General features: G+C 36.7%; 1 protein-coding gene across 10 annotated transcripts in view; it reads right to left on the minus strand.

Moving 5' to 3' along the window:
* LOC138134556 (monocarboxylate transporter 12-like) overlaps positions 1 to 13,054 on the minus strand; it is a 99,320-nt gene that overhangs the window by 2,511 nt on the left and 83,755 nt on the right. For 3 of the 10 annotated variants that reach the window (XM_069052892.1, XM_069052890.1, XM_069052889.1), the window contains exons 2-5: positions 4,156 to 4,447; positions 2,499 to 2,727; positions 1,333 to 1,501; positions 393 to 557 (exon numbers count right to left, since the gene is read on the minus strand). In XM_069052892.1, coding sequence (XP_068908993.1) covers positions 393 to 557; positions 1,333 to 1,501; positions 2,499 to 2,727; positions 4,156 to 4,275 — 683 coding nt within the window. In that variant the 5' untranslated portion in view covers positions 4,276 to 4,447. The remainder of the gene's footprint in view (positions 1 to 392; positions 558 to 1,332; positions 1,502 to 2,498; positions 2,728 to 4,155; positions 4,448 to 13,054) is intronic. The other 7 variants (XM_069052888.1, XM_069052886.1, XM_069052887.1 and 4 more) reach the window with 4 other exon arrangements.

The raw sequence follows: 13,054 nt of genomic DNA on the forward strand, positions 1-13,054 counted from the left end.
GCCATTACCGTACAATTACATCTGCAGTTAGATAAATTAAACAATACAGCAAGGAAAAGTGATTTAGTGCGTCTTAAACGACGCCCATTAAATTATTTATTGCGGCGACCTCGGCAGGGGTTAAAGACTTAATTCGAATAATACAGTCGTAAAAATCAAAGTTTTTAATGCTCTCGAAGTTTATACGGTGTAATTTGAAACAGACACGAACCGATAAATTCGAATTGATAAATTTAATCTGAAGGAATAATGCACCCGTCGGTATCAAATGAAGCAACAAACTTCATAATAAAGTTTATCACCGACGAGTTGGGCTCCATTGTTTTCAGTCGGAATCGATGTGTCGGAGATAATTTTTGATAGGGCCATCGAGAGAGATGCTTATCGCTTACCCTATAGTGCTTCTGATGATGACGGACATAGTGGCAATTCCCAGACCACTGCCTGACACGATGAAGATCTCGACGAATTCACGTCTCCTCTTGAAATATTGGGCCACCATCAGGGTGGAGCAATCGCGAGTTATTCCAACACCTATGCCGACGACGGTGCCGTAACTACAACAGTTAACCCAAAATAAAAAAAAATATTGTTGATCTTCCTCATTTTTCACATTTATTTACTTTCTTCTTCTTCACTGTTAGTACGTATTTATCTAAAGTTTCTCTGAAGCGGTCTTGTTTTTCATCTCTTTTAAATAAAAACTAGATGGTGGGGTATTAATTATTATTGAAAACAGTCCTGACCCTGCGCCTCCACCAGAATTGCTCACGACAGCACCAAGAGATATGATTCACGACCGCATTTGTATTCGGATAGTAAAATGTTTTATTTTTATAATTTCCATTCCTTCCTCATCGCAAATCTGGATCAAATTTTCTGTTTAATATCGATACACGTCCGAAGAATAATCTTTCGGATCTCATTAAAATAAAAAACTACTATACTAAAATTTTATATGACTTTCTGTACCATTAACCCGAAATCACTTCATATAAATTTATTATTTAGATTCTGTTTTTATTATGAGGTCGAAAAAAATTATAATTTAGCGGTAGTTTATATTCAAAGATGAATATAAAATGAACAATAAAAGCGGACAACATTTTAAAAAGCTGCACTGAAAAGAACATGTTTTTTTATCGAGGCCGCCCGGAAGATCCGGTGAAGATCTCTCGGAGACAGTGACGAGATAATTTTCGAAAAATCAGGACCGTAGTGAACGCGACTGCGGTTTTCGAGAGTACCGCGGGCGGGAAGATCAACGAACTAATAAACCAGTTTGTTACGCGTATAATTTTCTTGAACATCTGTATAATGCGACTTGCTCACCTGAAGAAGAGTTGATGGAACTGCGTGGCGAACGAGGTGAATAAGCATCCGAGAGCGGTGATGAGACCTCCCATGACGGCGGTAACCCTGGTCGATTTTCGTCGACAGAAAGCAATGGTGACTGGGGATATGAGGAGGGCCACTCCGGTAGACATCGCCCCCAGCCATCCTGTAAAAATCCAAGTGTAACACTTACAAAGGAACGTACTGCACTAGAATGTCCTGCTAATAAACATTTTCATGAATATGTTGTCGAACGTAACAAATCATAACATCAAGGTGACTCCAGTCTTGTTCAACCAACTCAAATAGGAGTTGTAAGTACAGTGTGGAATAAAATGATTTACATCTAGTTACCTTTGGAATTTTTGCACATGTAAATTTTCCCGTATTTCTCTACTTTTTTTTTCGAAGTGCCGAACTATTAGTTCTGTCAATAAATGTCATCAGTCGAATTGACAATTGTTACAATTTACTAAATTGAATTAATAAACGTTGGTGGCCACTTTCAACACTACCTGTGACTTGCTTTTGTTAGCTCCTTTTTAATTTCAATCTCAACTTTGCATTCATATCATCCCTTCGCGGAATTTGGATTTTGAGGTTAGGCTTTCTTTTTTTTTGTAGAGCGGCATTTCGTATTTTTACAAGGGTAATGCAAAGGTAACTACCTAGATGTAAATCATTTTATTCCACACTGTATTAACACTGCGAACGAGTGGTTTCTTTTTTTAACACCATTAATGAGAAACATAAGGATTTAATTAGTCATTTTTTATACTTCATCGGACGTTGCTTTCATTGAAAGAAGCTTAAAGATAAGTCATTCACCGTTAAGAAACGCCGTGATTTATTGGGTCGTTCATCTTACCTTCTGTTTCATTCATATACTCTACCATAAAAAGTTGCCTAATACTTGAAGGCGACTCCAGTTCCAAGTTTAATGAAACAAGAATTCTTTTAATTAATTTTTTTCGTGTCACACTTTGGGTTTTATGGAATTTGCCCACAGTGGGAGACGCTTTTTATGGATAATCGTGGAGACAGTAATTTGTACAAGTTGACAAATTAATTAACGCAATTTGACTGCTCATTTAATTTTTTCTTTTGCTTGGTTTCTTCCGGATAAATTGTTGGATCTTCGGCACGAAGTGTTAATTCAGTACCTGTGGATTGAGCCACGGCCGGTCCAAATTTCCTCAAGATCTCGACGTAGAAGAGTCCCGCCGACGTGATCAATCCGTGACTGAGTACGTGGACGAGGACCGCCGCCACCAGCACTACCCACCCCCAACCGCCTTCGGGGTAGTAGTGCTGCTTGAGGGTCAGCAACTGGCGGAGATCGGCGACGAGACGGGCCGCACGGCTCGCGGGAGCGTCGTCGACGCCCGAGCCCTAAGAGTCGAGGGTTAAACAGGAAAGGGTGCTTCGAAGGAAGTTGCAACTTTTTTACCGTTATCAATTCTTCCAATCCTGATTGGAATCAACGTATAAACAGTGCGGAAAAGTTTCAACAATTTTAACGATTGCGTCTCGAGTTGAGACTCTCTTGTTGGCATAATTGGTCGCGATTCATTCGATACTCCACGAGAGGATGTTATTTTAGAATTTTGCAAAAAGTTGAACTTCCATTAAAGTTGAATTTCCCTTTCAAACTTCTGTGAGGGTCTTTTTTGTTGAGTGAAACGACGCATCTTCAACTGCTTTCAATGTCCAGACATCCATTACGTTATTACGCAGACAGACGGAAAAAGCGAATTTATGAGAATTTTATTTTATTATTTGTTGATCGCCGAGTGACTGATTTTACGGCGTCATAATTCGCTCAAATGACGCCATCATTTGTTGAATATCGGGTTTTAAATTGGAATCGTTTGCATAGGTTTTATGGCTCTGCCGAAAGAGTGTTCCACGTGAATATTAGGTGAGTCAGGAACTGTTTCCGATTGGAATCAATCGAGTTAAAATGGGAAAAATCTGTAAATCGAGGAAGTAGCTGAACCATTTTTTTCAGCAATTCTTCGATATGAGCCTACCGCAGCAAATCATCACAATGACCCCATAAAATTTACGATATACCTACGATCAGTTTCGAGGATTTTATCCGAACAGAACTCCTTGCGTGCATCCATAAGGATTTACAACTAATAAAAGTATTTAGTTTTTATAGGGGTTCCGAATTTTATTATCCTCGCTTCCTTTGTTGACCGTTTCATTGTATTAATAAATTTGTTGTACGTGTAAGCAGAGAACTCCCCGTCGAACTTTTTACTCTCATCAATCGGAAAATTCGTGAAGTTCAGATGGGGATTTGAACCTCGGCCAAGTGAAAAATTTTAATTAAATTTCCAATTTACTTTACGGCCAATTTTTCGCGAACGGATAATTTTGACAGAAATGCAGAGACTGTAGAGTGTCAGCGCCTTAAAGCAAGTATAAAGTGATGTTATTAAATAAAACGGTGAAAAACAAGTCTGCGAAGTGTCTCCGGCAATCAGCAAAATTACTTTCGGAAAGAAAGCTAATCAAGTACGATGGGGGCAATTATTTTCAACTAAAGCGCCCCTCGCCGAAAAACACCATATAAATTTACATTCTGATGGGAAAAACTTGTCGGAATTATATCATAATCCAGATATGGCAGCGACACGTTTTTCTACTCGTTTAAATTTGGAAATAATTCGGAACTCCCCTTTTCGTCAACAACTCGATGTGGATGACCTGGACCGTATGCAAACACCCCAACATTGATGAAAAATACAAATTTTATCTCTTTTTCGTGGGACAAGCAGTCGAAGATGACGTCGCTCAGCGGAGACGAACCCCATAGTAACTTCCAAGCCCCGAATCGTGATGGGACAGGTGAGGAAGTGACTGGGACCGAGATAAAACACTACGGCGGGGCCGTTCATCGCTCGAGAGTTCTTCGTCGGTCGTTGCCATTCCTCCTCCTCCGGTTCAAATCTGGACCAGTAATGTCAGCCGTCAATCTCATTTCTTCACAGGCATATGTACGTTCACACTGCAAACACTGCACCTAACGCGATAAATCTGATTGCTGGGGCAGTAGTAAAAACGGTAAAGTCATGATTTGCACTTTTCTATGTAAATCCGGCTGGTTAACGTAGAGGAAAAAATAGAACCGGATGTCACTTACATGTCAGTCAGGACCAAGATTTCGATTTTTGCTCAAATAATGATCGTTCGATGTGTATCGAGAAAACACGCCCATAAGGAGAAAATCAGTAATTTAGTTGTGCGTGGTGAAGAAAATCTAAATAAAATTTTAGCTTTATTAAAATAAGATGGATGCGGACCACTTCTGGAGGATAATATGCTCTAATGGTAAATTCAAGAGTCTGTAAGCGGAGCCGTGTCGCAATTTACTTAATGAACTTGTGTGTTCTAGGATATGTTAATTCTGGTGGGAGGAGTCCTGCACCTTGTAGGTGTTTAATGTGGTGGGAAAAATTATGATAAACACTTGCCATTAGCGGATATCAATTACGTCGGCTAATTCTGACGCGCGGAGTTGGGATATTAAAATTAAAACGCACCGTGAAAAAAATAGAGGCATCAATTTTCGAATAAAATACGCATAAATAAAAGTTAACGAGTTAAGCTTTCTCTAGTTCTCATTCGGCCACTAATTCAGCTCCAAAAATCGTTTTAAAAGTGCGCTTTCAGCAGATTCAGACTTTGAGATCGGAACGAATTTCGTTATCTCTTGGTGCATATTTTTTACAAATTTTATTACCGTAATTTTATACGTCGAACCGACTAAAAATAGACAGAAAGTATTAAATTACCATCTGTGCTTCATTTTTTCCGAGATAAATTTAAAGAAGATGTCCGGGAGACATATTTTTTTCCTTTGCAAACTACCTGCGGTTAATTTTAATAATTAATATTTGGGAGTTTGCGATTTTAAAGTCGGTGTATAAATGGACGGTAATGAGGTAAAATTATCGAGGAGGAGCTTCATTATGTTAAATTTTATTGCTGGCCTTCTCGAATATATTACGAGAAGATCTACAGTTCCAACAGCTGAGATGTCAGTTTGAGACTCGCGTTAATGATCTTGACTATCGCATCAATATTCTTTTCGAGTGTGTAAATTACTGACAAACAATGATTACAGGTTTAGCTGTACATAATGGTACGTTTAAGGATCTATTTGAAAAATACGGCTAGAGAGAAGCTGTTAACTGTATAATCGTATCGGACTGGTTAGTTTTTTTCGAAATAAATAACGCCAATAAATTACCACCATATTTTATAATTAGAAACTGTTTCTGCCAGATTAAGTAAAAGTCACGGTTAACTCATCAACTTCTAAATGATTGTGTATTAAGTGTCGGTTCAGGTGTTGACCAGTTTGATGAATAAATCAATCGGGTGGGCCACAGATACTCTTTTCAAACGTAACAAGTGCTTGAATGGACCCATTAAATCCGTGTACAACTCAGCCTAAAGGCCGATAAAGTAGCCTTATAGAAAAACCCACATAGATCATTCTACTCCTTTTAAGCTTTATATGTAAAAAATGGGCGCTATATTATCAGTCACTTTTATAACTTACTGCTCACAGGAATAATAAATAACATCAATCTATTAGTTACTCTTCCCTCGACCAACAGAAATTTTGTTTGCTCCTGGTACGCTGTCATGTGAAAACGCTACTTCTTGTTTTACTTGGTTAACAAAAAAATAATTTTAATCGATATGTTTCGGGTGGATTGAGTTCAGGTCTACCGTGTCGTAGATAAGGCAGAAACCGAGCGAATTTGATGTTAAATATAAAGCCATAAAGTGCAGATGTTGTCTTAGTGAAATATGAAATTTGCACCAAACGCCGGTGGAAAATTATTGAGGATGTGGCTAAATAACTTCGTGTTAGCTGGCTGTGACGTCAGAACGGGGCATAAGTTGAATTTGTTACGATCCTGAGATTAAAATTATCTATTTTTGAAATGCACAACATGTTTTAGTCACACATTAAACGTCGACCGAATTAAAACGTAAACTGGAAATGGAAAATTAAGAGAACGTTGTTTGTTTGTGACCATCCGCACGTTGCGTAGGAAGCAAAAACTTGGTGGATCTATCAAGAGATTTATCACGAACGAAAGAATATATTCTAGCTTCCTGCAACTATAAAAAGCTTCGAAAAACAGCAGTCGATCGCACGTTTTTGTACGCCCCTGAATTGTAATATATATAAATGTCGCTACGTACAGTGCCAAAAGAGGACTTTTGTCTAATAAGTGTTTTTTTTTTCGAAAGTGAAAATAGTGGCTGTTACATTTTGGGACTTGATATTTGTAATAATATCAGTAGGAGAAATTTAAGAATTGAGAAAACTTGGAACGCAAGATCAGAAAAAGATGATGAAAGAAAAACTTCAAGACATTTTCTTGAAGCTTTTCTTTTGTTTTATTTAAACAAAAGTTTATAATTAAGTGATACTATGAAGGGATCGAATATTTTAAGAAAGTTTATCAAAGTTATGATTTCAAAATTGAAACAGCACTATTTGCTGCCTTGGCAATTTATTCATGTTGTTCTGCAGAAAAGTCTTCGACATCCATCTTTTACCACAAACAAACTAGGTACATAAATTTTCACGGTTGTCACGAAATTCTTAAAATTTATTACTACTAATATGTAATTTTAAAATTATTAAATGTCAATTAAAATGTCAAAAAAATTAGTTTTTTTGTTTTAATCTTGCTTAGATTGTGAACAAAATCAAATATGCAACTCGAAGAGAATTCTATTTTTCCGTCGGTCCTTTATACCCTCCCTCTGGCTACAAATTACACCTCAGGAAAAATATACTACTTTCTACTATCGATTGCCAAGATAAAAAAAAAACGAATTTAATACATAGTTATTTCTATATCAAGGCCGCGAACTCTTTCTTTAACGTACCGAGAGAAAAATTGTCGCCGAGGCTGCTTGTGGCCAAGGCAGGACAATCTCGAGGATGTTAAAGGATTTCGCGGCCAAGGTGTATACAACATTTTTTGTGCAACCGAAAAATGTTAATTATTATAAAATGAACAAGTAAAATTTACTTCACTGTCAATAAATACATATAAATTCGGCTTAGATGTCGCTATAGAAATGACACAAATACCTACAAACAATTCATTCTGTAAATAATCGTAAAAATGTCGGAAGAGAATTGCAGTGATAGCAATGTTTCAGTTTGGTGTACTCTTCCAGAGTTAAAAAGTAAGTATGTACCGGGTGTCCCATCACTTGTGTCCCGTAGGAAAATGATTTTAAAACTAAATTATATTTATATGAAGGTATTATAGATGCATAAATACTGTTCACCGCCACAAAAATTGGGTATTACTTTTTTGTTAAAATTAATTACCTAGGTACAGCAAGCAAAAAACTATCACTTTAAAAATTAAATTTTGTTCGATGCAGTTCAAATTTAGTATATGTTATGAAATAGTTATAGAGAAATAAAATCCGTAATTAGAATTTAATTAAAATGTTTTGATGTAAAGATATTTGGTTAATTTAATTTGGGTCCTTCTACTTTATAAAAATTTATGGAAGACAAAGTTAAGTTTGTGGGTATTATTCTTGTCCGCAATTTATGGTACGAAGACCATTCAAGAGGGTTCCAGCGGCACCTGCCTGTGTTACGGCGTCAAACACACTGCACCCCTCATAAATCTTCGTCTGCAATAAATTTTCATAAAGTAGAACGGCCCAAATTAATTTAACCAAATATCTTTACATCAAAACATTTTAATTAAATTCTAATCACGGATTTTATTGCTCTACCATTTTTTCAAAACGTATACTAAATTTGAACTGCATTAAACAAAATTTAATTTTTAAAGTGATAGTTTTTTGCCTGCTGTACCTAGGTAATTAATTTTAACAAAAAAGTAATACCCAATTTTTGTGGCGGTGAACAGTATTTATGCATCCATAATACCTTCATATAAATATAATTTAGTTTTAAAGTCATTTTCCTACGGGACACAAGTGATGGGACACCCGGTACATTATAAATGTATTTTGTATGAAATATTAAAATGACGTTTACTTTAACGGCCGTCATTAAGACAACGGCCGCGAAATTGGATTTCTCGGCCTGTTTTAGGTAGGTACGCGAAATGCTCGTTTCGCGTACAGTTGCACAAAAACGATTTTTAACGTATGGTTGAATGTTTTGACATTCCCAGACGTTTGCTGTCAATAAATAAATTTTTTGTAATGTTTGCGCAAATTGTTCATTGAATTATGACTGTTATTTTGTTTTACTTACGTCCCACTGGAGTTTTTGCAATTTTTAACAGTACATGTACCGTAAGTGGTACATAGTTACGGAAATAAAATTGAGATAAAAAGATAAAAGTTATTTTTCAGTATTTCAGTAATTTTTCAAATAAAATATGTGACATTCAACGTGTGATAAGAATTTTAAAGAAAACGAACATAAAAATGTACACGTTACGGGGTAATTTGGTCGATTACCGAGTAGAGCAGTTTCCCGCCAGCATATTACCGATTTTATGGTGCAAAATAACTTTGGGAAGACAGTTTTCGGGCTCGAGCCCGCACAATGTATTACCCGAAGAAGCCCTCCGGCTCCTTGAAACCAGTTAACACGATGTATTCCTCAATTAAATTGAAAACGGGATCGCCGGAACGGATCCGTTCTCTCCTATCCGGAGCTAATCCGCGGCCACAGTTAATCCCGTAATGCACTTCCCTCCACTTAAAAACGGCCATCAGAAGCGGCCATTGAAAGTCGAAAGTTTCCGGTGTCGAAATTCCGAAACAAGTCCGAATTCCGGATTTATGTTTTTGTTTGGTCCGAAGCAATTTCGTATGTGCGATAATGCTAAATTATTACGGCGCTAATCTCAATTTACAACAATGCACTCGTGCATGACCTGGCCGACGAGAAAATAAAGCAAAAGACGTTTCCGGGACGGGAGCCGTTAAGCTCTCGCTAGGTTAATCGACGGCTGAATCCGCCATTTGAATATCTTTATGCTATCTCTTATTGTTATTATACGGGGCGGTTCTATAAATAGAGGACAGTTAGACGGCTAAAACGGCGAGCACGACTAATTTCCGTGTTTATCTCAATAAGCGAAACAGCATCTAAACTCAGTCCCGTGTTGCTGTAGCTCTCGCTTCTCGTAAAAATACTTGAAACAAGATAAACCGAAATAAATCCGGATAATTTGCATGTTTCCGCCGTCATCCTCTGCGCAAACATTTCCTCACTTTCCTCTAATATCTTCTGTTTCCACTTCACGCGAATAATAACAATTCAGCGTTTTTGTCGGATGCGAACCGAACGCCCATATTTCGGACATATTCCAAACTTTCCGTCGCGTTCTGCAACATTTTCAAACGAAAAACTGACACCCACCCTCACATTCGTCCATTTTAAAAGACACTCCACAGAGGATAAATTAAATTTCTAACGACCTTCCGTCCTCTAGTTTCATTTGCATTCTTTTCGCATCTAATTATGCTGCAAATTACACTTGTCTCTCCGATGCGCCTTAATTTGATGGAACTAATTCTAGAATGCTGCAAATTCTTTTGGTCTTGAGATCAAACCGATGGGCTATAAATATGCGATATTAATCACCGGTTAACAGAAAGCAACTCGGTACAAACTCGTAGTCCATCATGTTTTCACTCGTGACAAGAGGGATGCAAAAGCGATTTGCTGAAGCACGTAACACATTCTTGAGATAATTAATATTTTTGGGGCTTTAAAATAAAGCACTTTTTCAATACAACATGAGTCCTGAAGCGTGTGGAGCCTGTTAATGGACCCTTAATCACCACGCTAGTGTTTTTAAACTGGATTAAGTTGCTTTTATGAACGATTATCAACGTTAAAAGCTTGCCACACTCTTTTGGAGTTCATCAAATAAAAAATTCTGCAAAACACATCAATCATCCATCATATTTGTTCAGCAAATAAGTGAAAGAACAGAACCGAAATTAAGCGATTTTTGAGTAATAATTTTGTTATAATTGACAGTCGCTGTTGCCACATTTTCTCGTTATTTTCTGTCCATGCCTTTTACGTTTCGCATATTATTTTAATTTATAATTTTTTATCGACGCATTGACTTTTACATATTAGAAGATACAGTAATCAAATAAAATCAGTATTTATTATGTTTAAATATAATAAACTAGACGAGATATATAAAAAGTATAGGCGTATAGGCGTGAATTTAATCAAGTGCATATCAAAAATGAAATCTCATCATGTGTTTTGTAAACATAAAAAAACATGTTTATGCATTCCACTACAATAATTCTGTTAAAATACGGTAATATTTTATTGCAGAAACGTCCAAATATTTTGAATGGTAGCAAATAAAGTAAAATAAAATAAATATATTGAACGATTATTTATAAATGTGTTGGAAGCTCTTCACGTCTTTTGTAAATGACCAAACATTATGTTTTTGAGGCGGTTTACACGAACAATACACCTGCTGCGTAAAAGGAGCGCAAAAACGACAGATATGCATCATAAAATGTTAAAAAATTTGTATTGATGCCGCACAAACATGGCATCCAGCGAGAACTTGTCCAAGAATCTATAATTACAGCTTTTAAAAGAAGACTTGCCATTTTACAGCATTATTACGAGTAATTTTGAATGAAAGCAATGTAAACGTTGAACAATTTAACAAACAAACTGACTCCATAAAATTATTTAATCGTACTGTAACACGGCATAAAAACCAATTTTAAACGTGATATTATGCCAAGTTTGCCGTAATGGTGTGTAAACGTGTTTTGAGGTAAAGTTTAAAAATGAAAAAAGAACCAGTTCCGTATTATTATCCCCTTCCCGCTGGAGCTTGACGAGACCTCTTCGAATCGAGAAAACAGCAGGATAAGCGAAACCCGGTCGAATTTTCCTTTTGATGAATTACAAAAATAAACTGTCAATTAAGCTTAATAAAACAAAACGTCATACGAGCAGGCTTTGGGTGTGCGTGTCATGTCGCAGCTTGTTCCATAAACGTCACTTGATCGTCGTTTAAGTGACATTCGATCTTGCGCGATTTATTTTTCATGGCTTAATGGGGCAAAAAGAGAAGTGTTTCGCACAGAATAAAAATGAGGTTGTTAATAGCAAACGATAAGATAATTATATCGTTCCGAGAACTGGCGAATAATTAGGTTTTCTTTGAGCATCATTTGACTTTACGCTCCGCGGTTATTTATTTGGAACGACTTGACGAGAAAAAAATTACTTCTTTGCCGAAATGTTAAAATAGAGATAATGACGGGGAGGAGCTCGCGAATTGAGGTCAGAGAAAAAATGGCGCAGTCATATTTTTTTAATTGATGCTGACAAGAGACAAATTGCGCGAAAATGCTAATTAGTACCACCCCGTCACGGAGGGGGTGGATTCCGACGAATGTGTGCTCGAGGCTGTCGCAACGAAGTGACTGTTTAAAAACTTTTCCACCATATTGGGGGCAAACTAAATTTTAATCGGTGCTAATCTCGACAATTTCAACAAAATGGGACTTTTTGCACGCGAAACTGCAATCCGTTGTTGTATTTTATTTTCGCAGAATCGAGTTGTTCTCGTTTAAAACCTGAAGAGAAAATGACACCATGTGAATCGTGCCAATTGAAGTGATAACGTTATATAAAAATGAATAAGTTTAGATCTGAAGTGACGATAAGGGATTTAAGCTCGATCAACAGCGAGTGGTAAAATTGGAATGACAGACGCTAAACGCATCGACTTTCCATCCTTTCATTTTTAACATGGCGATTTTTAAATCAAAGCAAAAAGAATCTGACCTATTTTTTAATTTAAATGTCTATTTTCGTTGCAGGATTAATACGTTTAGCCGGTGGTCTGCAGTTGACGCATTATCTATGCAAATTGCCTCCACTTGTAACTCTGATTGTTGCTTTATTACAGTGGTGGCAGCTTAATCATTGCCTCGTCTAATAAATGTATTTCATTTTTAAATGGTAGCAAGTGGCGCCGCCGCTTTTCTCTCCCGACAGTGCAATAGATAATTTTCAAACTCTGGACGTTGCAGGATCATTTTTGTCTTTGTTGGAATTTCGAATATTCCGATTTATACGGTTATGTCGCCAAAGATCAAAACTTTTCAAGTCGTGTTTCCGTCTTGTACCGACCGAGCAAATATTTCCGCTCTAGTTTTACAGCATCGACAAATCTGTATGCGTCCACACGGCCAAATACAGTTCCATCGACCTTTCATCTATTTATTGTACAACTTCAAATGGACACTCTTTATTGGTGCAAGAAAATTGCTTCGTTTTATTTTCTAATTTGCTGTAACTTCCCCGGAGTAAATTCACCGAGAGACATTGAGGAATCATTTCCTTTCAGCAGACAGTTGCCACCCACTTTCTTCCGAAAATTTCAAACGATTCCCCAGCTAGTGCACCTACCAAAAATGAGAAAAACAAAGTTTATTGTGCATTTCTTTATATGATCACTGGATCAGTTTTGATATTTTAATATTCGAAAACAATTGGGGGATTAAAAAAATAAGACCACAAAAATTCTTCTTTAAAACTAAAACCAATATTACTTTTTCACTAAATCTTTCCTTCACTTTATCTGCTTAACTATGTCTCATTACAAGACACTATTATTTGACTATGAAATGGCACATTTGAGCTGTATTTAATACTTTT

The sequence above is a fragment of the Tenebrio molitor genome, chromosome 7, assembly GCF_963966145.1.
Source record: "Tenebrio molitor chromosome 7, icTenMoli1.1, whole genome shotgun sequence".
Lineage (NCBI taxonomy): Eukaryota > Metazoa > Arthropoda > Insecta > Coleoptera > Tenebrionidae > Tenebrio > Tenebrio molitor.